This window comes from Molothrus ater, chromosome 13 (assembly GCF_012460135.2).
Source record: "Molothrus ater isolate BHLD 08-10-18 breed brown headed cowbird chromosome 13, BPBGC_Mater_1.1, whole genome shotgun sequence".
Classification (NCBI taxonomy): domain Eukaryota; kingdom Metazoa; phylum Chordata; class Aves; order Passeriformes; family Icteridae; genus Molothrus; species Molothrus ater.
Window position 1 is genome coordinate 8379864 of NC_050490.2, and position 26192 is coordinate 8406055.

Genomic DNA, 26192 nt, shown 5'->3' on the forward strand with positions numbered 1-26192 from the left:
ACAATGCTGGAAAAAAGTCCCACTAATTTCCCAGTCGGCCTGGGCTGGTGCTGATCTTTGCACGGCTTCCAGCTCCATGGGGTGTTATTTACAGAGTTAGCTCAGTCCCAGGGTTACAGTAACACCCTCTGTGCCCTGCATACCTGCACGGGACATGATTGTCTCTCTTCCTACATATCTCTTGTATTACATTTCAGAGTCCTTAACTGTTCCATCAGTACTGGCTGGAACCAGCCCTGTTTGTTTTCTACAGCTAAAATCTCCAGGCCTGGTCCTTGAGGTGTGAGAATATGGGCCTGGCAGGGAACTCGCTGCTCACTCATTGCACAGTGTGACAACAGAATAGGAAGTCCTGTGTGAGAAGGGAATTTGTCTGCCACAGTTGAACAGATCACAGATAAGAACGGAACACAGATGTAAGAAAAAAGATAGGACAGATGCTTCGTAACTGCTGAAAAAAATTTGCATAAAAATTCAGTATAAAATTCTATATGTGGACTGTGTCAGTTACATCACCTATACGCTGTTATCTGGAACACCCTGGGATCTATGCTCTGAAAAAAGTACCATCTTTTCAAAAAGATGTGGTGCAAGGTAAGAGATGAGGTCTTTTAAAATCTTGCCAGCAAATACTTTATGCAGGAGATGCATCTTAAAGTAGTTGCTCTGGATACATTGCAAAAAGGCTGTTTCCTGGCAACTTTCAATGCCCCCAATTCCTGTCCTTAATGGCAGATTTAAAATCCTGGTTTATGCAAATTGTGTCAAATCATAGCATATTTTGGACTCAGATATCTATTTTTTGCTGTGGCTCATAATTACATTTGGCTCCTGAGCTCCAGCTGTGAGTGGCTGAGATCAGTAATCCACAGTCCAGGCAAACTCCTGAAATGAGTGTCTTTGAATTTAGCATAGATATCCTGAGGAAAGGGTTCAAAATATCTAATGTGAAGCATCACACAGAGGGGAGGTCCAGGTCCTTTCTGAAAACAAAACTGAAATTTCAGTTGTTTACAGTTCCAGTGTTGCACATGAAATGTATCTGGTAGCTTTAGTATAGATCTCTCTGGTTTGCCTTGGCAGAGGGATGAAGAGCAGCAATGAAAACTGTTTAGCAAAACCTCATCCCCGACCTGGACAGCAGCCCCCAGGAACCCTTTTGGGCTTTTTATAGCACTGAGAGTGAATGTCCAGTTCTGGAGTGAGCCTCTGGCTGTGGGACAGCAGCAGCAATCGTGATTGATAAGCCTGGACATTCTGGCAGAACATGGGAAGGAATGTATTTTTTAAATTTTGTTTACATTATTTTAAACTCTTCCAGCAGAATCAGATGGTTTTTTAATCTCTATTTTGAGTTTACTAACCTTCATTTCCTAGCTGTGAAGGCCATATATCTGCACCTAGTGCAAACAACTCTGGGTAAGCTACATATTTCCATCTTGGCTGTTTCCTATTTATGCTTGCTACTTTCTCCATGCGCTTTTTAGATAGCAGCAATAAAGTCCAGCTAAGCATTTATTGGGAGTGTTTGTTTTGAGAGTCAGAATAGTGTTTTCTCTCTGTTACTAAATTGATGAGTGATTTCTGACCCATTGCTTTCATGGTTCAGTTTCTCTGTAAACAGGTTTGTCTGTTTCTTTGGTAGTTGGGAGTGTCAGGGGCAGTGCAGATACTACCCACCCAATACACAGCTTTTAGCTGAACAGCTGAATTCTGAGAGAGGATAAATAGGCACAAGCACTTTGGTGGAGAGTGTGGCAAACTTACCTATCTCAAACTTGTTTTGTATTTTGGACCACTTGGACTAATAGGATGCATTTCCAAGGTGGAAAACGAAAACAGAGAGAATAGCTTCAGTTCTGCTGTCAAAAGAACCCTTGGCATAACTTGAGCTGTACAAAACAGTCATTAACAAATCATAAAGGAGTGGGGTTTCATTCCCATTTGACATCGATGTTAAACTTCTCAAAGATGTGTACCTCCATGTCCTGGTGAGAATGGACTTAATTATTGAAGGAACTGGTTTGGGCCCATTTCCCTTCAGTGCCTTCAGTAACGGTTTGAATGAGAAATGCAATCCAGCTGAAGGAGATTGTAAACAATTTGAAGGATGGGATTAGAATCGGTGCCCGTGAAAGGAAGGGACCGGACGGTTCCCTACGCCTGGTGCTGCCCGCGGTGCGGAGCCTCCTCCGCGCCTCAAGCAGGAAATTAAAAATATCCCTGACGACATAACGAGTAATTTGTTCAGTGTAGGAGAGAAAGAATAAAATGAATTTTTAAAATAAAAGGATGCTAAGGGAGAGGAGGAATACCGGTTCTGGCACGGAGCGGGGGGCGCAGCCCCACTGCCCGATCCCGCGGGGCTCCGGGCGCGGCAGTCCCCGCTCGGCCGGGGCCGCGTCCCGCCCGCCGGTGGGAGGCATCGCCCGCCCCGCGCCCTGCCCGCCGCCGCCGCCGCTCCCACAATGCTCAGAGCCCTCCAGGTAGCAGCAACATGGCGCGGGCCGCCGCCTGAGCATCCTCCTCCTCCTCCTCCTCCTCCTCCCGCCCGCCTCCGCCTCCCGCCGCCGGGCTGCCGCAGAGGGGCCGCCCGCCCGCGCCCTGCGCCATGGCAGCCTCCGAGCTCTACACGAAGGTAGGGCGGCGGCGGGGCCGGGGCTGCGGGGGCGGCGGGGCCGCGGGGCGGGCGCGCCGGGGGCAGCGCGGCCCGGCGGAACGGCGGGGGCCCGGGATACGGGGGCCGGGATACGCTGCCATTCCCGGCGCTACCATTCCCGGTCCCGGCAGGGCCGCGTCCCGGGGGCGCGGGGGCCGCTCCACAACGCCGCTGGGTGCCGGCCCCGCCATGGGGAGGGCTCGGCGCCCCGGGCCCGCGGGGAGCGCCGTGCTTGCCGTGATGAGCCGCGCCGAGCCGAGCCGTGCCGTGCCGAGCCGTGCCGTACCGAGCCGAGCCGTGCCGAGCCGTGCCATGCCCTGCCGCCCTGCCCTGCTCTGCCCGGCTCCGCGCTCCGGCAGCGGCGGGGATGCAGCGCGGTGCGGCGGCTCGGTTATCGCCTTCGGGAGCACCGTGCCGCTCCTTGAGGAAAAACGGCTTCTACCACATTCTACGGCTTTGCTGTTCAGCTACGCTTTTTGGTGACACTGCACCTTTGGATTATGCTCTTCTGGCAGTCGTTCAGAAGCCCTGCAGTCAGCAGTGATGCGCAGCGTGACTCTCATATGCTCTTTAATCAGACGTTTTTCTAATCTTTTTGGTGTTGTGCGTTAGTATCTTATCGGCTTCTGCCTGGAAACAGTTACTGTCCTGCGCATCTTGATGGCAAAGCCTGCAAATTGAGATGTGGAAATGGTTGTTTTCACCCCTAGCAATGCATTGTTTTCATTGCTCTGCCTTGAGCTAGTGCATAAATTTGAAAGAAATGACAGACAACAGGTCTTTAAGGGCAGAAGGGATGACAGAGGTCACTGGAATTGAGCAGGGCAGTACAGCATGGCAAACTTTCCAAAGGCTTGCACAGAGTGTTGGTAGGAAGGCCACTCCATCTCCATCCTTGAGCCACTTAGGGAAATGCTCCAGAATTGTCCCCAGTCTAGCACTGTGCAGGGAAGGAAAGGAAACAGACCTTTTGTTTTGGCATGGATAAGTCACCGTGTTTGTAGTCCTCCCACTCAGGGGTGGTGGGACAGCACAGTGGCTGCATCAGGACAAACCAAACTGGACAGTCCCTTCACAGGGCCTGCTTGTCTGTCTCTGAGAGTATATTTGTGTGGGAGACACTGAATGTCAGAGGTGAGGTGCATGCCTGCACCCCCAAAAGAATACTGACTGCATTAATGGTATGGCACACCTGGGTGTTTTGTGTCTCATACAAGAATACCTCTTTGAACTATCCCAAAGGGACGAAATTTACCACTCTGGTCAAGAGAGCAGTTGTACTGCAGAGTTGTTTCCAGGCCCCCAACAGACCTTCTCTGTGTAAGGAGTTATTTTAGAAATGTGGTTTTGATTTCTCCCTCTCTGTTGATGTTCTTCTTATGGAATTAAAATGTCTCATAAAGTGTGGATCAGACTACTCTTGCTGGTTTTTTTTCTTTTTTAAATTTAATTTCCAACTTTGTCTGACCTTGAATTCTCTTCACTGAGTGGTTGAATCCTTTGGTCAGAAACTGCTCCAAAAAATGCGGGTGTGGTGTTGTCCTGGAGCTGTGTTGCAGTGGAAAGCTCATGTCCCCTTGTAATTCCTGAGGAGGGCCTGGCTCAGAGATGGGCAGGCCAGGGTAGGAAGCCTGCTCAGGAGAGACTCTGCTGTCTTGCCTCTCTGCTGGCTCCTTCCTCAAGTAATGGCAGCATGCTGCTTGAGCAGCATTCAGTGTCTCATCCTTGATTAGGTATCATAAATAATGGATTTAAGGTCCAAGCATGCTGAGGAAAAAAGAGCAAACACAAAGTGAGACAAGTGCAGGGATGATCCTGCAGGAGGGACTCGCTGGGTGATGAAGGCCAGTGAGATTGTGTCTGTGCTTCTCTCACACCACAGGCTGTTCTTGTCCTCTTTAGAGACATACAGAGGCATAGAGAGAATGAGTTTCACATCTTTTTTAACTGCTAAGCAGAGATTGTCATTCAGGGCAGCTGCTTAAAGTACCAGAGCTTCCAGTGTAGTATCAGCTCTTATTGTATGGTGTTGGCATAGATATTTTGCAGGCAGGCAGGGTCGGGGATGAATTTTCAGCCCATCATTGCTGCTGTGTGCCCTGGAGCAAGAGCAGCTCTCTTACCCTCTCCCCCAGCCCAAGCTGCCTGTGTTTTTCAGGTGCCTGTGTTGGTGTAACTTGGAGCAATGGTTGGTGAAGTTATGTTAATGACTGGATGAGCAGTGTTGCAAAGAAGTTGTCAGCATTTCTTCAGGTGCTGTCTGAGAATGGCAGAACAGATTTATTTCCAGCTGTGAGTGGTGGAAGTGGGGCTCTCTGCCATATGCCCCAGTGTGTCCAGTTTGCCAGTATGTTATCCTTCAAATTTGGGTTCTTTGCCTACCAACATAAAGCTAGCACCCACTCTCCCAACCACATATTGAAATAGCTGAAAGGAACTCTTATTTTTCCAAGCTATTTTTTCTTTGGTGTTAGAAACCAGCAATACAGATTTTTTTTTGTGGAAGTCATGCCACTCCTGTGAGAGCCCTACTGCTTGATTCATCCAGATGTGTTTCTAAATTTGGTGGCCATATAGCCAGCCTTGGAGTTGGACGTGGTTGTAGTTAATCTAGAAATTTGGATTTAAGTTAAAGGACTGGTTCAAGTGCACACAAACTAGTTGTGAGCAGTGAGCCCAAACCATGAGGCTTTGTATTCCTGTGCCCAGTGACTCTGCAAATTCAGACTCTGCTTGAGGGCATTAGCTTTAGTTTTGGGGTGAAGCAGCTTCAATCAGTTCCACATCTCAGGCATTCTTACTGAAAACATTGTGCTTTTGAGCCTTGTCCTGTTGGATATATGCCTCTGGCAGGTTGGTGGTCTTGCTGTAAGTTCATTTCTGGAAGTTTTGGTTCTTTGACTGTGCAAACAGACTTAGGAGAACCTTGGTGTGGTTCCTGGATCATTGTAGCCCCACTGAGCAATGCTTGGATGTCACTGATCCATTTCAGCATTTCAGGAGCTGTTGACCAACAGCAGATATATACCTGCCTCTGCTGACCCATAAAAATGGGTAGGGACAATCTAGGCCATGTACTGGCTTTTGTTAAGTGTAATTTGATTTCTGTGGAAATTAAGAACAAGGGAGAATGCTCTGCCTAGAATTGGAACTCATCTGCTGAAATGTTTTGTGTTTCAAGTCACCTCTGTGAGTTTCAGGGGTGTGAAACCAAGCCCCAACACATGCTCTTCTCGCCTGGACACAGAAACCAACAAAACAGATCAGACACTGTGTTCGTGCTGCCTCTTTTAACATCAGAGTGAAGAGGTGACATTTTTTTCTCTGTTTCCATCTATTTTTCCCTGGGTTTGAGTTGTTTCTCTTTCATGCTGTGTTTTCCTAGAGCGTGCTGCTTTGCCCTCTCGGGATTTCTGGTTCCCTTTTGTATGGCTGTGTACAGTGCACTGATTTATTTATTTATCCATTCAGTCAGAGATTCATTTATTTTCATTCTTGCTGCTACCAATGTGCTCCTCCCTTTCCATTATCTTTGAGATGAGGGGGAGCTGGCTCCAGCTAGCTTGGTCCTAGCATAGGGCCTGATCCAATTTCAGTGTTAGTGAGTGAAATGTTCCTTTGAACACAGAGGACTCAGTAAACAGTTTTCACTGGAGAGCATGGCCTGGGCAAGCTGGTCTCAGTAGCTGACCTTGAAATGGTTCAGTTTGAGGGTTTATGAGCAATAAATTGAGTTAGGGAAGTGTCAGAGGAAGCTGCATAGAACAAAAGCTGCTTGTGCTGTCCCCAGCCTTGCAAGTGGCCCTTTCTTGGTTTCCCGTGGCTGCAGCTGCTCTGGGGGTGAAGGCAGGGATATTGCAATGCTTGGTCTTCTCCTTTGCCTGTGCTGGCTGCTTGCAAACAAAAATGGCAAACAGGAGATTCTGACCAAGGAGTGGCTCTGCTTGGGCATGTTAGTGCTACATGGGGAGGGAAATACAGCAAAAACCAACCTGAGCATGGGAGGGAAAATGGAACTATTTCAAAATTTCTCTACCTGTTAGTTGGATTTAAAAAAGAGCTGCTTTAATTATATAGTCCTGTATATTGCTGTGCAGGCTTGTTTTAAAGTAGATTCTTTCACCCAGTGTGGAAGAGGCCAATCCACACAGGAGTTGAGATATTTGACTTTAAATAAGTCAAATACAGCTACAGTTCTGCTTAGAAAGGGCTGCTGGGTGGCAAATCCACAAAGTGCCAAAACTTCTCACTAGTTATACAGTTTAGCAAACAAAGGCACTAATGTTCATTGGCTACAAGTTACCTAGTTCCCTTATTAATTAGTATTCTGTCTCCTGTTGGTGAATGATTCTCTTGGTTCTCATGCTAAGTCTTGCATGCTCAGTCTCTCTCCTTTGGGTTGGTGATTGATTTCTTGTTTTGGTGCTGTGTGCCCGTGGTCAGGATCTGCCCCTGCTGGAGTTACCTTTTACCCAGCCTGAACTGATTCAGCACAGTTGCTTGGGTGGCCTCTATCAGTTTCTTCCTTTTCTGGGGGTTCTGTCACGTGTCCTTGTGGCTCCTAAATTCTGCATTCTGTCGAAGAGAATCCTTTTCCCAAGCTTTGTAACCTCCCAGTAGGCCTGAGATCATTGGAGCAGGTCCAGCCCCAAACCTTAACAAGGCAATTCTTGTTAAATTAGTAAGTATAATAACAAGTAAGTATAATAACTAATAAATTAGTAAGTATAATAACAAAATAACAAGTACTTTGTCTTTCAAACACCTGGACATCACTTAGAGCTTGTTAGCTGCTTCTCTTTCACAGATTAAATCTCCTTTCCTGTTGATAAGGCTTGAATCAGAGAATATCCTTAGGAAAACTTCTACATGTTCCACAATTCCCAGCAGAACTGTGATCTGAGTGTTGTGTGAGCCCTGGGCAGTAACCCTGTGTCTCAGAAGGTGACAGCTGGGTCCCTGCAGGGTGCCCACCAGTGCAGGGTGGCAGTCCTGGGGCACAGCTGGGGCTCCTGCCCTGCCTGGAGCTGCACAGATCGGGGCAGAGAGAACCAAACCTTGAACCAAACCTGAACTGCCAAGGCATTGCACCCCCAGGACAGGGAGCCTTCACAGGATACTTTATAACTGCCCTCTGCCTCTTCCTAAAACCCAGCACAGCAGAACAGGGAATATTTCAGTTCTTCCTGCCTGGGGACCTGCTGTGTCCCTGGGATAAACACAGTGGCAGCTCTAGTGACAAGGCACAGTGCTCTGCACCCATTTTATTCCTATTGCCTTTAGACTAAAGGTGCTGAGCATTTAATCACCCAACAGTCCAACAACACTTGGTTTAACCTACCCTTGACATTTTATTATGTTTTTGTAAAAAAGCCATTTCTCTGTAGCCACATGTCAGCCACAGCAGCTGAAGGAACTGAGAAAGCTCTCAGCTTTCCAACAGCACTCTGTGAGGTGTCAGCAATCTCTTGGAGAAATAAAATGTGAGGTCTGGGGAGCAAGGCAGGCCATGGTTTGAGCTGGAGCCCCCTCTGCCCCAGAGCTGCTCCCCTGGCTGCTGAGCTTGTCTGGGGGAGGAGATGGGGCCAGAGACACCGAGCTGAGAGCCCACAACAGCTTCTGGGAGGGTGCCTAATGGAACACTGCAGCATTGTTTGGAGCTACTTTTGGGGATTTATTAATCTATAAATAGATTTATATTTTAAAATGCTCTTCTTTTTTTTTTTTTTTTTTTTCTGTAGACCTAATCTTGAAAGTTGAGTTCTTTGTTACATGTAAAGGTCCCATTTGTAATAATTGGTCTTATTTCTTCAGTTCTTTGAGTATCATGTTAAAACATTTACTTGGTGATATTAGTGGATTATGTGGGATCCCCCCCAGTCTGTCACCAGCAATAATGTCTGTATGTGGAGCTGCCACTGGTCTGTTTCTACTGCAGGGATTTTATAGCATGTACCACATGGGTTAAGGAATGGATTGCTCTTATCTTTTAGATAAATAAACGATCAGATAAAGTGCTGCCAAGCTCCTGCTTTATCAGAAAATGTGTGTAATGACCACCATGATTATCTTTGGTTGAGACAGAGCTCCAGGTTGGGTTGTAAGAGATGTACAGATGTACCCAACTCTTAGGGTTTGCTTGTGGGGCCTTTGGAAGTTTAATTCTCTCCATGTGTCCTAATAACAATGTAGTTTGTCTTTATGTGACTTATTGCCTAATCTGTCTTGAAAAGCAAGCATTTTTGTTATTGAAATGTGCTTATTGAGCCAGCTGAATTGGAGGAAGTCACACAAATGTCCAGTATCACATGGCTGCAGTTTCTGGGCAGCCTATTTTTAGTAGGATTTTTTAAAAAGCAAGAAGTGCCAGTGAGGTTTAGCAGTGGTGGTTTGTGCTGTGAGGGAAGGCAGTGTGCAGCTGGCAGTCCTGCCCTGGGGCTGTGCACACCTCCAGGAGCTTGGGATGGCCTGTAGGGACACTCACAATGACAGAATGGGTCACAGTGGGTCATCCCAGAGCACAGGGCTCCAGATTGTGTCCCAGTGCTTCTGAATATGTGGAGTGAGGGAGATCCACACCCTCTCTGTGTGTTCCAGTGCTCAGCCACTGCCCACTAAAGAAGTCCTTCCTCATACTAGCTTGGAGCTTCTGAGCATCAGTTCCTTCCTGCTGGCTCTTGTTGTAGTGCTCAGCACCACTGAGAAGAGCCTGCTCCATCCTCTTGGCACCTCCCCTTGTGTAGGGGGATAGAATATAAGAAAATAAAGATAGTGTAGAAAGGAATCTCACCCCTAAACAGTTGCAGCTGGGCCAAATATCAAAGATTAGGAACAGGCCTGACTCTAACAGACCACAGCTGTAACCAGTGAGGAGAAGAAGATGCTATAAAAGAGTGGGGGTTGGTTGAAAAGGGAACTGGAGTCTGTTGGGTGCTTTGTGAAGAAGAAAGAGTCAGTGCTCTGAGGAGCTGCTCATGAGAAACACCAAGAAGGTATGAAGCTTTTGTGATAAGGAGACAACAGCATGGAACCCTGCAATGAGAGGACAACACCCTATAGATATTTATACACATTAATGTATTTATTGTATTCGTGCAGTAATTTATACACACTCATTGAATCTGGGGTTCATTCCTTGACCGCACAAATTATACACTGTCACCATCCTATTTTCTGAGAAATCCTCTTTGCCCAAGGTTTCTCTCCTGGGAAGCTGAGAAGCCTCAGAGAAAAAGGAAAACAATATTATCTCATTTGCTTCTCCTGTGTTTTGCTGCTTTGGAATGTGGTTTGGAGATTGGTGATTAAATTAAAACAATTCACATGAAACTAATCAAACAACCACCTGTTGGATAAACAATCACGGTCCAGCTGTGTTGGACTCTGAAAGGAGTTTTTCATTATTATCTTTTAGCCTTCTGTAAGGATGCTTTCTCTATTCTTTAGTATAGTTTAGGATAACATTCTTTAATATACTGTAGTATCATAAAATAATATATTAGTCTTCTGAGAACATGGAGTCAGCATAATAATTTCCTTCCTGCTGTGGGGGACCCCAAAAATACCACAATACACAAAGGAAATATGTAATTACTGAAGTTTTGCTTGTATTCCTGGGGTCTTTGACAGCTGCATGTCTGTATGAGCACATGTACAGGTGTTGCTGGTGTGGCTTGGCTAGAGGGGAGGTGATGGACCCAGTTTTGCTTTGTGCTGTCCAGCAGCAAGAGCTGCTCTGATAAAAGTGAGTCAGGGTTTGTTTTGAACCACCTCACCCTGCTGTGTGTGAAGTTGGACATGAGCAGAGTCTGAGGTCCTGTGCCTGGCTGGGTTTTCTTTCCGTGCTGGAAGGTGCAGAGGTCGTGTCTGAGCTGATGCTGTGCTCACTGTAGTGGAGCAGTGTTTCCTGCTGTGTGTGTGGTGCTTGACTCTGGCAGTCAGGATTTGGGCAGGGTTTGGGCCCAGGGCCAAGGAGCAGCGTTTGGGCAGGGCTGTTGTTCCTGATGCTTCATTAGCAGCCTACTCCAGTGAGCTGGAGCAGCAGAATGGACCTTCTGCTTCTGAATAGCAAGAAAGAGCTGCCTATCTGTGTCCATAATAATAGGTGGTTGTTGTTGCAGGAAAATGTGGTGTTATGGTCAGAAATAAACCCCTGGTTCTTGGAAATTTGCATCGTGTCTGTGACATTGACATTTTCATCAAACTGCGTCTTTCTGCGTATTTCCATGGACTATAACCCCACTCAAGATATGCTAGGACAGGGATGATGTTTCTAAGAGTTTGGCTGGCTCAAATTGGCATCAAACTTTTAACTAAGTGGGAATGCACAAGGTGTGAAATTAAACCTGTTATCTAAAAGTCGTGGGGGACAGAAAGTTCAAAGTGTTATGAATTCACTGGCTCTTTGTACAGTAATTTTCCCTTTTGCTGGCTTTACTTTGAAGCTGGAGTTGTGTGATTGGGTTTAAGGCCCTGTTTGCCAACACTAGTGGCAAGGTTTGGTGACTCCTGGCAGAGAGCAGTGCTACACCCTTTGCCCAGGACTGCATCATTGCCTCCATGTTCTCTGTTCTTGGCTTTGCTTAACCCTGGCTTTGCTCGAGGCTGATACTGCAAAGATTTTTCTTTATCCTGTGTGAGTAATCACACATTGCTCAATTTAATGCTTTGAAATCGAGCACATTAACCTGAAAGATCAAGCCCTTTATTTCTTCTTATGGCAGGGAAATAACTTTGCTGTCCTACAGCTGTTAGGAATGATTTGTGCAGGAAAACAAACTAAAGCATCCTGGGGATGTCTCTTGTCCAGTTCTCTGAGGAAAGCTCAGTGTATGCAGCACTGCAATGAGTTAGGACCTGTCTGCTTAAAGCCCAGCTTTAATGTTTAATAACCAGAGTGTATTTTCAGCAGAAACCTCCACATTTAGGACCCTGCCATCTTATGGTGCCACTCATCTTTTAGCACAGTCTGTGTTTGCAATGTGCTCCAGCCAAATGTGAGATGTGTGAGATGGTTCAGCTGGACTGCCCAGCACTGCACAAACATGAAAACCACAGGGTTATCAAGCTGATGATCTTGGTGATTTTGGGATCTTCCTGGACATCCAGGTCATAACCTGGGTCTTTTCTGTCACAGTACAGCTGCTTTGCTTCCTAGTTGCTTTGCAGCTAGTTGCAGTATTTAGTTGTTTGTTTCTGTCTGTCAGTCTATTTATATACAAATGAAATATAAAGAAGTAGTCAATGCTGTTAAACCATTTGTGTGGGTTCAGTGTGAGGTTTTTTGTTGTTGTTTTGGGCATTTTTATTTTTTTTTTTCATTTATTTCTTTGGTTGGGTTTTTTATTTTTGTTTCATTTTGGTTTTCTTTTTTTTTTAGAGGCTAAGTAGTTAGTGTGGTTACATTAGAGAGTGCCTTCCTTGCTGAATTGTGGATATTTAGGAGCTCCAAGGTAAGCACAGGAAACATTAGGCACTCCTAATGAAGTTTAAAGACTTCAGCTGAGTGTCTGTGGATTGCAGATATTGACCCAACTTTTAATGTGAGCATCTGCAAATTTTAATGTAAATTTTGAAGAAGGTGCAAAGGGATTACTTACAGAAGCAGAGATCTTGTGTTTTACACATTCTGTCCTCGTCAGTGGCATGGATTTAGTTTCTTTGGCCTGTTAGCCAGGAACAATAGCAAGATCTTTCCCTGAATAATAGTAATGCTATGGAGGTACTTGAGGCTGGGGTAAAGCTTCTTGGAATGTTGAAGGAAAAGAAGGGACAAACATAATACCAAAAAACAAAGATGAATTAAAAGTCCCCGTGATCATGAATGATTTGAGGGAGCATTTTAAAGATTAAACTGGAGCAGAGTCACTCAGAAATGCAGGATGCAGCTGTGTTTTTGTGTCTGTCAGCTCCATGCCATTTGGTGAAAGTTGTGGCTACTTTCTGAGCATCTTGAAAGCTGTTGCATTTCCCTCACTGCTCATCAAGCCTCCAATTTTTCCTTTTAGTCCTGCTTGAGGTGTGGCTGCAGGTAGGTAAGGCTGTTAGGGTGATGCTCATTGCCCCTGGCCATTAGCAGATGTGGCTTGCTGGGGTTGTTTCGCTCTCAGGAGGCAGTGGGGAGGGCTGAGAGCAGACTCTTCCACCCTGCTACTCTGTGGCCTGATGAGAGCCCTGGCTTTGAGATCAAATGTAAGGGCTGAAGCAGCATTGCTTTGAAGGGCTCTCATTCTGTGTAGCAGCTGCCACAGGGTAAGTTTGGCATGTGATCTGTCATGTTGTTTTCCAGGGTGCTCTATGGGTAGATGTAAACTGCATGTTTCTAGTTTGGCAGTCCTAAAGATGGAAAAACAGGGACTTCTCATTTGAATGATGTGCATACCCATGGCTATGAAAATCATAAACTCTTGCTCCAATTACCAGTGGTGTCCTTGAGTTCTTCCATTTGATGATCACAAGACAAGAGAGTTTTGCAACTGCTTTGTGGTTTACAGGAGGACACTCTTGAGCTTTGTAGAGCTGGAGAAATAACCTAAAAATACTATGAGGCAGTCTAACAATGAGGGAATTCATTGCCCCAACATGGCTTGTCACACGTTACTCTCTGCAGACTCCATGGGTTATTCATAAGTATCTTTAAAGCAGATGACCTCAGTTGTTTTGCTGAGGAAACCAGAGAGAGATTCCCAAGTTGCTTTATGAGTTAGTGTGCACCAACACAAGAGAGATGGAAATGTGTTCCATGGAGATTGAGCCTGTTTTGCCTGGAAAGGAAACAGCAGCTGCCTCTGAAAGTGCTGGGAATGTCTGTTGCAGGAGATATGGGATGGAAATAGAAGTTTTAGACTATATGTATGTTAAAGTAAGTAGAATATGTTCAATTGTTTTCTTGGTTTTCACATAGGCTTATAGGTCTGTATAGCTGCATGTAAGTCTGACTAGTATCATAGTATTGCAGTATAAGAGTTTATTAATAAGGATTTGAGTTGAGTTTGGACTTAGGATCTTGGAGATATATACATGACTATTTCAAACATGCCAGTCATTAAATTAATTGTTTAGGAGATGGTCTCACTTAGAAAAAAAATCTTGCAAGAGGAGAAGCAATTGCAGAAGTTGTTAGAATTTCATGTGTGAATGCTCCTTGTCCCTGTGACAGTCTCACATATCAGAAATGTAAAGCTGATGTGAACTTTTTGCTAACAATCAAAGAGAGAACACTTGTAGAGAAAAGCAGTGGAATATAAATGTGGTGTATGCTTGAAAGTTGGCTTCAGCTGGTGTGACAGGGTGCAGTGTCCCTCTGTGCAGCACAGAGGTGTTTCCCATACCCATCCTGCTGGCTCAGGTGCTCACAGCCAGCGCAGCCCCTGCTCCTTGTGCCCAAGGGGCTGGTGAGGGCAGGGTGACAGGAATGGCTGCTGCTCTTGCTGGGGGGTTTGGAGAGCAGCTCTGTGGCCACTGACCCCAGTTCTGCTTCCACAGCTTCCCCCAGATGTTGTGGAGGAGGGGCAGCTCTTGGGGAGGTTTGGCTCTGCTCGCTGGTTTTGGGTTTGAGCTCGCCAGGTCACTCATATCAGGCCTCTCTGGTTTCCTTGTGTGGGGACTTGCTGTAATTACTGTTAATTTCCCATGAAAAACTGGTGGCACTAAATGTGGCTCCATTAGATGTGCTTCACTGGTGTCAGTTTGCTGCTGTAGTAGGGCAGAAAGGTGTCTGGGTGGCAGCTGCACTCTGGGTTAGCTGGGTAAAACAGAGCTTTTACTGACTTAGCTTGAGTTATGCAAGGAGAACTAGTTTTAATGATGCACCTGCATCTCAGCTGTGTTGGCCTAACAAAAAATACTAAGTTAATCTTTGCCTTTTAAAACCTCAGTTTGGTGTTTTACTTCAAATGTGGCTTTTTGGGGGGCTAGGATTAAGTAAAAACAAGATGATGCTTTTGGACTTGAGCTCAACTTTACTGAAAGACACTCAGGAAAGTACTGCCTTAATCTACTCTCATATCTATTTCTTTTAATTTTTAACTTTTAAATTTAAACTTTCACAGTTAAGTCAGCAATTGTCCATGCTCCAGCTGTTTTACAGATAGCAGAAAACATGGCCTTATTTCATCTCTGTGACCTAGGTGAGCAGTTATGGCCCCACTGCTTCTTTCTCAGTCAGTTTTTGGTACTCCAGTGCTGTGGCACGGTGCAGTGCATCTGTCTGATCAACACAGCCTTTTATTATCCCATCCTGCATAAGGAAGTTCTGGATACCCCAGATAAAGCCCTGGCAGGGCTGCAGAAGGCTCTGTGCTGGGGCAGGGGCAGGGAGGGGAGTTGGCTCCTGTGTGTGTGAAGCAGGAGCTGCAGGCAGCCCCTGGGGCTGCCTGGGAGCAGTGACTCAGGGATTCTGCCTCCTGAGGTTTCTAGAAACTCCAGGGAAATAATTGTAGAAAGCTTCCTGAAGATCTTCAGTCCATCTGAGAACTTGACAAAGTGAAATCAGCATTTCATTGTGTGACATCAGCATGAAAAACACAGAAGGAACATATTCAGTCTGGGCTGAATTTGAAAGTTATGTCTGTTTCTGCATTTATGCTGTCAAGTCTTTATTATGGCTTGCATCATCTTGATGTTGAAACAAAATCCTGCAGCCACTTGTTTTATTTGCCCTTACAATGTTTGTGTTATTGAATCTTAAGTTTAGACACCCATGCAGTTAATTGTGTTGAGTATCTTTTTGTGTTATTAGGTGTAGGCTATTTTAAAGTTTTTAAACTGGAGCAGCAATCACTGTAAACACATAAATATGAAATCATACATCCTTTCCCTACTGAGGTTTCTTCAGTGCAACAAGTCTCATTAGCTGAATATTCAGGCTAACTGCAGTTGTTTCATTTGCCCTTAAATTTCTTGTGGCCACTCTTGTACAATTCTTGTAACATGTTTTTCAGGTTGGAGGAATTGTGAGTTTTAGGCAGACTTATAATTAACTTATTTTTGAAATCACTAGCATATAATTCCTTGTTGGCCTCCATTCTGGTGGTATGGATCAAAATGCAATACAGCATTTGCTTCTCTGTGTGGGTATGACCCCAAATGAAATTTTACATGAGTCTGAATATTTTCCTGTCTCTCGGTCTGAAGTAGTAGGTGTCACACTTCTGCTTCATGTTTTTGCAGCTCTTATTGTGGTTTTTCAGCTGTTTTATGTCTCAAGCAGTGCCCAGATGATTGCTGGGTTTGATCTCACTGTTAGTGCCGTATTTTCTGGAGATTCTTCAGAGCTGCATTCGTTCCTTTGACAGGTCTAGAAATCAAAACTCTTTCAAGCACAAAATTTCCTTCAGCGCTGCTGTTTCTGTGAATGTGTATCTTTAAGCCTGGTTTACTTTAAATGAGCTTTTTTGTTTTTTGAGAAACATACTGAATTAAATGAGAACAGCATCTGCATGGAGCAAGATAAGAGTGCTGCTGTTTCACTGAGGGTTTGTGGTGAGTTATTTGCTGATGACTGGTGGAGAATGGAGCTGCTGGGCAGGTGAGGAGCCTCAGGGCAGAGGTGCAGGAGCATCACTGAGCTATCCCATGTGGGCTGGTGGGAGTGGCAGGGACACAGGGAAGGATGGGAAGGATGTAGCTGTGCTTCTCTTCTAGCAGCCTGGCCAGTTCTCTTTGTGAAATGTCCTTTTTCTCGGTGGTTGATCCTAGAGCCCTGATCAAGCCCTCTCAGAAGCACCATGTGGGTAAACCCAGGTGCACCCAGGCAGGGCTGCAGGGGTTCCCATCTCTGGGTTCCAGCTGCTGGCATCACACCTGCAGCAGGGACAGGGTGCAAGGTGCAGCTGTGGCCCCTGGCTGAGGGGGGCTGGAGCCTGTGACAGGGCAGCTGACCAGAGCTGCTCCTGCATGCACCACCTTAGGGGGCTGAACGGGCAGCATTTTGATAGCTGAAGTATTGTTTGGGTTAGTAACAGCTGGTTACAGGCCACATCTGTCTCCCTCTGTACGACATTTTGAAGAGACAGTCAAGTAATTCTACATAAAATGTAGAAAGCTGTGTTCTTAAAGGTGTAGAAAATGCTGAACTTTTAAACATTTCATGTGTTTTAACTCCTTAAAAATGTTTTGTAGGACCATTGCACCAGTTACAACCTTGGAACAGAGAACTCTTCTTTGATAGATTTGGCGATTTAAGTAAAACTGTGTTTTTTGGCCTTGATGTCAGGCCCAAGGTGTAGATTAGCAGGGTGGTAATTTTCTCCGAATTTCAGTGTACATAGATATCCTATATTTGGGATTTAGCTTTTTTTTGCATCATTTTGAAGGAAGGTAAGGTTTCAGCCATGTAAATCAATGTGTCTCCAGTGGCAGATGATGCAGACCGTGCTGCAGTGGATCTGTGTGGGATGCTGACAGTTTTTGCTTGTACCTTGTACAGTCAGGGCGTGTTTGGCAAAGGACAAGTGGCTTTTGTTGCTGCGAGCCCCCAGGCCCCAGATACAAAGAATACTTTGTAAAAATGCTTAAAGGAAGGAAAGAAAGGGGGGGTGGGGGCTTTTATAGCCTTCTGATTCAAATGTAGGGGATATTTACAGGGTAGATGAAGTTCTCAAGTACAACAGATTGTTTCCCATTGTGATTCCAAGAGTTTCCTTGTGCATGGTGAGGGCTGCAGTGCCTTATCTGTGAGCCAGGCTTGCAGACCAGTATCAGTGGTTTGCAAAGTCATAGTGTGATATCCTGATATCCTGGGGGGTAGCTCAGAGCCTGGTCACTGCTGTCCCCTGGATTCCTCTGGATTTGGGAGCTCTGCTTGTGGCTGGTCAGGGAATTCCCATCAGACAGAATAGCACAGGGCTTTTGGTCTTCCTGTGAGGTCAGCTAACTATGAGGGATTGTTGTTCAGATAAAACATTAATACTAATTGTCACTTATATTTCCCCTACTGTATATCATGCTATAAATTTCTTTGCAAATTAATTCTGGCCTTAAACTCTACAAGAGGTTTGTGAATAGCTCTTGCTGAGCAACAAGACAGAAAATGTGCTCCGTGCCCAAAGAGTGCTACTGCCTTTAAGAAAACTATAATTTCTATTTGTTGGTTTGTTTTGTTTTTTTTTTTTTTTCCAAATTAATGATTCCATTTCCCTCTGGCCCTAAGAAGAATTAAGGTGAGTTGGTCAGAGGCTTTACAGCAGCCCACTTGTGGGGATGCTCTAGTTTCCAATCCTCCCTAGTCACTTGGCATTCTTATGAGAGATGAGTAAAGTCCTGTCTGACTTTCCAGAGTGCAGGCAGCAGCACCCTGATAGCAGGAGTGCACTGTGTCCTTGGGACTGCCCATGGAGCACAGCATGGGTGGCACAAATGTGAGTGGTTTCAGCAGTGGGAGAAACAGGACTTCCTCCTGTGTGAGTGATCATGATCTCTTTGCAGGAGATCCAGACTGGTCGAGTCAAGACTTGTGTTTGCCTGTTACTCACCTGGCTGTTGATCTGCTTCTGTAGAGCTTATAAAAACTCAACTTTGCTGTTTCAAGTATTTCTAGGCTCAGTATTATTATCTTTGGTGGTGGCACTGTGAACCAAGCATAGGGAAAAATATGAAGCTGAAAGGAAATTGTTCTAATAGCATCAAATTGTGTTTCCAAAGCAACCCCAGCCAAGGAAATCCCAAGAAATCCTTTTGTAATGACTTTGTATTTTGCAAAGATCAGTTCAACACTGCTGCAGTGTGAACTTTGACTTTGTGCTCTGTTTGCCCCTTCCTAGCAGAGACTCTTCTTTTCTTTGTCCAGCCTAGCAGTGCAGCCTGCTCTCTCCAGGTGGCCATGTTCAGTCAGCAGCAAGTTCACATTGAATAATTTTGGTGAGATTTGGCTTTGACTTTCACCAGCTGTTGCTGTTCCACTGGCTCCTTCAGCCAGTGCTGCCAGAATTGATGGTGTCTCTTTGATCCAGACATAAATGAGCTGCTTTATTCCTGCCCAGACCCGAGGTCCTTCTTGAAAGGGAGGGGGGCAATGTCTCTCGTATTTCTTTTCATGGTTAGCATGTGCAAGACTGTGGGTTTTGAGGCTGTCTGTAAATAAAAAAAGAGATGATCCCTGCTGGAGTGAAAATCATACCAGTTCCCTTGGATGTGTAGGTCGTGCTGAGAAACTTGGGACAGCTTTCTCTGAGTTGAAATTTCCTTTTTCCTTCTAGGATGTAGCTCCTTTAATGAACTCCTCCAGCTCTTAGGCACAGAGCTGTTGAGCTGGGGAGATAGCTGTATCTCCTTCTTGTGTGTTTGTGGTTGTGCAATGGAAGCACAGAACTATTTGCCTGCTGCTGAGACTGCTGAGCTGCTTGCATTGCTAATTCTGTTCTGTCAGCAATGGCAATTAGAGCTTCAAGAGGTTAATAGCTCAGGAGAGAGCCTTTGTGAGTCAGATGGTCTCATTTGATAGATAATTGTTTGTCTGCTGATTTCTTCATGTGATCTAAGATGAAATCACGAGGTATGATAGAATACTGTGATTTTCTATTATATTTTCTTATTATGTAAAGTTGTAGTAACCCAGCCAACCTTCTGACCCACCAGTAAGACCTGAAAACTTCTGTGTTTGTTTTCTGCTGTGAATTCTCTTTGAGTTGATTTACAGATGTCCATAAACTATTGCCCACCTTGTCCTTCCTTGAACAAAGTACAGCACTTCACACTTCCAGGGCATTTTGGAGATGCTCTTTCTTTATGTTGGTGTGCTGAGGCTGGAAGAGAGTCTAGGCAGGAAACTGAGGTCTGAAACAGTCCTGTCATTATGCATTTAATTTTTTATTTCTCTTCTGAATTCCAGGACATCTCCTTGGTGTCCCTTGTGTTTTAGTCTGCCTTTCAGTCTGGTTGGGGTTAAGAGGTGTCCTGGAGGCGCCCTTTGTGTCCTCCCCAGCCTCTCCCATCCTGCACCTCAGTGCAGTCCAATCATACCCACAGCAGGAGGATAGCAAAGCTCATTTATTTGAGGATAGCAAAGCTCATTTATTTGAGCCAAATCAGTACTGAAATATAAAGTGCAAGTGACACTAGTGGTAAAGTTGTGCTAACATGCAAGGTAGCATTATTTATCTAAAATTTTATTTCATGGTCTTTTCTGGAGTAAGTCATAGTTGTATCTCCCCTGTCAGAAGTTTTATTTTGGTGGTGCAAAATTTGCCTTGAACTCCCTTGAAGAGTAATGTATTCATGGATCATAATTAGGATGATTGAACTAAAATTCATCTGATTCTTGCTGTAATTTATATTGTCATTTCAGTGCTAGAATTGTAGACAGCATAGTCATTTTTAAACTAGAATTTCCTTCCCTTTTTAGAAGGCTGATTTGTAAATCAGTGGCTCTAGAATTTTATCTTATTTTAGCCTTATTCTAATGTTATCATAAACCCTATTTTTATATGCTAGTAAGTAAAGAGGGATGAATAGCAGATATCAGAGTAAGGTATTTCCCAAGAGAGGCCCTTGGTCCTGTTTCCACCATTGCTGGTGCCTTGTTTTCCTCTGTAGGGCTGGATCCCAGTAAAGGCCAGGCAGCAATGGAATTTTAGTATCAACTGATTATATAAAAGCATGAAAATCTGATTTTGCAAAACATTCTGCTCAGTTAATGAGGTGAGAATGTTGAGAAATGATTCAGTACTTATAATTAGGAACATCTCTCTCTTTCCTCCCACCCATTCCTTTTACCAGGTGTTTTCTTTGGCAGGGATTTAAGGCTAGGCACTGGTGCTGGAGATGAAAAGCTGCAGCCTGGTGCTCATAGGATGGCTTTAATATCTGTAGGGTTGTGTCATGGAAGGTTCTGCTGTCTGTAGTGCCCTGTTTCTGTGGTGATCTGTTTTCTGCTTTCTCTTTCCCTTCTCTAGATGGTATAAAATGTACAGTTTTAGCTGGAGAAATTAAAGATGCTTGTTCCATCCTGCCATGGATTGCAGAGTTAGAAACTGCTACACAGCATTTGGTGCTTCATGTTATCAGCATTTGTCTGTCAGGCTGCTGCCTTTCTTAGGTCAGGAAACTTTTCTTAGTGTAGCCTAAAGGAATCCAGCCTGCTGATCCCTTCTGCTAGACAGCATTTAAATGCTTTCCTCTTTCACATTGACTTTGCTTTCTGTTAATTCCTTGGAAGGAATATCCTATCAGAAATATTGGGGGTGGGGAAGTTCTGCATCTTGGGGGTGGAACCTGGTCAAAGTGTGGAATGCATCAAGTCTGATGCTGGAGCATCTTTTGTTAAACTGAAAAAACTTACCTGATTTCTGACAGGCTTTTGGTTTTTAGTTTTTTGTTTTGGTGGTGTTTGTTTTTTTTTTTTTAATGAAAGAATTCTGAGAACAGGTGTATTGTGCTATGTTTGAATATATGGATCTTATGAATTATTGATTTTAGGATTTGGAATTGTGATTTGAAATTACCATTATATGAAATCATGAGTTTGTGATTGATGAAGTTTTACAAAGTATCTTTTGTTTCAAACAAAGTGGAAAGGAAAGAAAACATTGTTCCTTAGCCTGCTGCTTTATTTTAATATGGCATCTCTACTGTCAAGTCCTGTTTCATTATTTTGGACTTATTATAGTTTCTGAGGGTTTGTGCTTGCATTGCACAGACACTTGTTAGCACAGAACCTTCATTTCACCCCAAAGTTCCTTGCCTTGTGAATTGGGGATCCAGAAGGGCTGAAAGCAGCTTGTCCAAGTGCCCAAACCCTGCCTTCTGCTGCTGCTCTCCTCTGTTGTTACACAGTGCTCTGTGACTGGCAGCAGCACACACTGAGTGTTGTTTTGGGCATCTTCTGCTTTTCAAATCATTTATCTCCTGGGGAGAAGCGGAAAGATTATATAAATAATAATGTAGCACTTTTGCACTGAGAACATTGGCAAATACATATGAAAGTCACAAAACTCAAAGGAAAAATAAGCCTCACAAGCACAAATTGGCTACCAAGAGCAAAGCTTCTTGTCTGTGTATGAAGTAGATTCTTAGGGCTGGCAGCAGCAGCCAGTGATGATGGAGAGAAGCCAGGTGTGGGAGCATGACATACTGTGTAGTGGGAATGATGAAAGTGAGCTTTTATTTCTTTCTTTCATTCTCTTTCTCCTTGTTTGTGTGTGTGGGCATAAGCTGTGCAGGAGCTGTGGGGGTGAAGGCAGTGCTTTGGAGGCTGCCATGTGCTGGGGGTAAAACCATTGGTTTGGGCTGTTGTCATTCCCCATGTGCAGTGTTCCTAAGGATCATCACAGGTATGGGAGACAAATCGCATCCTGAAATTCAGAATTGCTGCAGGAGCTGAGCCTCCCTGGCAGCCCCAGCTGGGCAGGTGCGCCTCCCTCTGCTGGGCTGGGGCTCAGGGCTGCTCTGCACTGAGAGCAGCAGGCACAGCTTCCCAAGGGCTTTGCCTGGGGTGCCAGTGAGAAGCACAGAGAGGAGAAGAGAAAACAATTCTTATCTCTATTCACTGCTCCCGTTTTTGCACGTGTGGAATGTGTTATGGAGGTTTTTTACCCAAGTGAGTTGTGAATTGGACACAGGTGAAAGTTGTTTTGAGTGATTAGCCAGTCACTCAAAAGTGTCTGTCTGGAAACAGTCATGGGGTTTTGTTTAGTATAGTATCTCTTGAGTATAGTTTTAATAGAGTATTAATGTAATATAGTATATAATACTAATGTAATATAGTATAAGCTTTTAATTATAAAATCTAACTATAATTTTATATATAATATATGAAATATCTATGATATATAATTATATTTATTATTTTATTAATGCAGTTATAATATATCAAATTATATATAAATATATATACAATTTTAATTATAAAATATAGATACATAAATATAGATGTGATTTTTATTATATTTTATTATACTTTTTATTATTAAATATACTTTTAGTATAAATTATTTTAATAAAGCAATTGTTCAGCCTTCTGACTCTTCACCATGGGGGGACACCCTGATATGACAGTCCTGCTCCCCAGACTGCTGCTCAGCACATTTTATCATGCCCTCTCTTGCAATAAGAAAGCAATATGAAATTTTTCATGAAGTTTTTCAGAAAATGCCTAGCAGAAACAAGCAGTTTCTAATTTACTATAGTGGGAAAACTGGGTTAATAAGGGGGGGAAAAACCCTTCAGCATTCTTTTGAGGCAGAGGAAGCTATACATAAAGAAGTTGTGTAAGATTAGGTGGTGAAGCTGCATGACCAAATGCAGTTTTCTCTGCCATCAGATGCTTTGATAAATATAGTTATTAAAATAGTTATTTTGAAGTAAGTTAGTGGACTGAGAATGTTTTGCAATGAGGTGCATGAATGCACCTCCAGAGCCAAGAAGCTGCTTGGTTTGCCCAGGTGTGGCTGTGATGTGATCTCAGTGCTCTCTAGGCATAGCAGCATTGCGTCAGGAACTTGGACATATTAAAAATGTCACAGCCTTTTCCTTGTCCTACTCAAGAGCTGTGCTCTCATGTGTGTATTGGCATGTTCATGTGACTCTGTAAGTGACCAGCTGGTTTCCAGTTTTCCATACATCTTTTTAATTGATTCTTTAATATGAAGTAACAAGCTGTTTTTGAAAACAAATAATATGTTTGCACTGGATCACTTTTATGAATAAAGTTTGTATGAAAATGGTCATTAATGGGAATCTGGTTTGTTGTCGGGTTTTTTCTTTTATCTGGAGGCCTTTTCAACCAAATCTTTCAGGTTTTTTTTTCTTTTGGCAGTCTGAATATAGTGAATTTTAATCTAGCCATGTTTGTAGCTACAAAGGAAGAGCTTTTAACACTTGATCAGGCAGCTTTGCCTAAATTAACACAGATGGGCTGAAGTATTCTCTTTGGGGAAAAAGAAGACAAAAATGGCTCTATAATATTATGCTACAAATGCATTTAGAACCTACTTAAAACAGTTACTCCAAGTAATCTTTTTGGATAGCCAAGTTTTTGATCTTTCTGGAAATGCCGAATTTTTTTTTTTTTAATTTTGTAGATTTTTCAGCATTGAATATGTATCTTAGAATACCTTCTGCATGGAAAATGCCTTTTTCTCTTTGTGTGGGCAATAAAATTATGCTTGTGCAGCCATTTATCAATAGAACAAGTTACTCACCTCAGATGTACTAATTAACTTGCCTCTTGCTTAAGGCTTTGTTTGTTAAACATGTATTTAAAAAAGACAAAAAAAATTTTGTGTCATTTATTTCAATGATTTAACTATAGTGCAACCAAAGCTCACAGATCATTTGCTGTTGTTGTTGTACTGCAGTATGCCAGGGTTTGGATCCCTGATCCAGAGGAGGTGTGGAAGTCAGCAGAACTCCTCAAAGATTATAAACCTGGAGATAAAGTCCTTCAGCTTCGGCTGGAAGAGGGCAAGGTAAGTCTGTGTGTTGTTTGTAAGCTGATAGTTCTTCTTCTCAAGCAGAGTCTGACCTTTCTATTGCAGGAAGCTCTACTGTCACAAAATATCTGTATTTAGATGTGTGCAGTTGGCTTTGTCCACTCACTTTCTGCAGCATTTTTTTGTGTGATAAATTTTACTGTTTAGTTACAAAAATCAATTCTGCCTTGTTTTTAAAATAAATTAAAAATCAGTTGTTTTTATCCACTGCCTGTTATGTTCAGTTGCATCATCTTTTTCTACTTTTGCCATTAAACTTACAGCCCTGGTTTGCTATTCCAGGGAGACAGGGTTGCTAGGAGAACAGTGTTGCAGGAAAAGAACTGTGACTTTTAAGTTGAACATAACCAGCAGAAAATTAATAGAGATAAAAAAGGCAAGGATTAAGGGCATTACAAAGAAGATGCTGTGTACTGTGTTTAGAAGTGATGACATGTGCATGTACAGCTCACATTCTTTGAGGTTTTTTTTCATGGAAATAGGATGTAAATAAAGTGATTTTAGATCTAGAGACAGATGCAATTAGAACATCTGTATTAGAGATGAATTTATATCTGAAAAAAGTTCTAAGCAGCATTTCTTTCAGTGTTTGTGCTCTTCATGGTGTTCTGCCAACATTCTCATGTTGTGTTACTGTATATGAAGTTGGCTATAGATTGGTGGGAATCCTCTTCCCCTGCTGTTCCACTTGAGGAAAACAATAAGGAAAAGCTGGTTAGATTTATGATATAGTGTATTTTGGTTTATTTAATAAAAAGATATGGCAGCAAAAGCATGGGGTTTGCTTAAATAACAATCTAAAAAGGTAGTGTCTCTATACAGTTGCCTGTTGTACATATAAAAAATATCCCAACTTCCTCTGGGAAGTTTTAAATGACATTTTTGCAGAAAGAACTGCTAACTCCAATCAGCACAGAACAGAAATCGTGCATTGTATTTTTTTACCCTGTGCCTGTTTTGGTGGGAGGAGCAGCTGGAGGAGCTGAGTGAGGGAAGCTGGCCAGCAGCTCTCTGAGGTGTGTCCTTTTGCTTTCCAGGACCTAGAGTACAGCCTCGACCCCAAGACCAAGGAGCTGCCACCCCTGAGGAACCCTGACATCCTGGTTGGTGAGAACGACCTGACAGCCCTCAGCTACCTGCACGAGCCTGCGGTCCTGCACAACCTCAAAGTGCGCTTCATCGACTCCAAACTCATCTACACCTACTGTGGCAAGTGCTGCCTTTCACAGCCTCACCTTGCACACACTGCCCTGGGCAGGACAGGCAAAGCTGTCTGTTCATGTTGCCTTTAAATGAAAGTCATTTAGTGATAGGAGGTGCTGGACTGTTCTTAGGGGAACCACTCTGTTTGTGGTCATGAACAGGCTGGAGAATATTGAGGTTCAGAGAAAATTGCCTTCACTGTGTGTTGCTCTAGCTCCCCAGTGGAATCAGTTGATAAAATGTGTATTCAGCAGTTTTTCCTTCACAGTGGGATTCCTGTGTGGTTGGTGTTCTCTGTAGGCTTGCTCAGGTTGGGCTGGGTGGGAAGAGGCTAACACACTGCACATGCAGGAGCTGGCCTTGCTCTTTGTGGATTTGTTGCCCAACTGATGTCTTTTGGTAGACATCAGTTCTTCTTTTTCACGTTTTCCAATCTGGGCAACTACAGAAGTGAATTTGTAACAGTTCACGAGTCCAGGCTTGTCTTATCACAGTTACAATTGATCTTGGTTTTAAAAATAACATCTAACTCACAGCAGAGGTTACCCAAACTTGTAATTGCCTGTGGTATTTTCAGATGGCCGGAATGGAGGAAAGATACTTAAGTAATCACTTTGTCATAAGTGCAAAATTGCAACTGAATAGTCTGTTTTAAAAATAAACATTGTGAGGTAGTTCAGGTTTGAAATTTAGATCTGATGATTCTGGGCTTTTTTTCCTATGTGTGCATATGTTCCTTTTAAATCTCAGTGTTTAGTCAAAATACACTGCTAGCTTTTAACGTAACTCTTCCATAAGACAGCATGTTAAACATGTGATGGACGGACAGAGGCATTAACATCCTGCCACATTTTGCTCACTCTGGCTGCTCCTAATCTGCAGATGCTCAGCAGGGCCCAGTG

The 26192-nt window shown here is 43.8% G+C and overlaps 1 protein-coding gene across 2 annotated transcripts in view; it reads left to right on the top strand.

Annotated features, from left to right (window-relative positions):
- Nucleotides 1-2477: 2477 nt before the first annotated feature.
- Nucleotides 2478-26192, top strand: part of MYO5A (myosin VA) — a 100233-nt gene continuing 76518 nt past the window's right edge. For both annotated transcript variants that reach the window (XM_054516192.1, XM_054516193.1), the window contains exons 1-3: nucleotides 2478-2638; nucleotides 23953-24063; nucleotides 25125-25296. In XM_054516192.1, coding sequence (XP_054372167.1) covers nucleotides 2612-2638; nucleotides 23953-24063; nucleotides 25125-25296 — 310 coding nt within the window. In that variant the 5' untranslated portion in view covers nucleotides 2478-2611. The remainder of the gene's footprint in view (nucleotides 2639-23952; nucleotides 24064-25124; nucleotides 25297-26192) is intronic.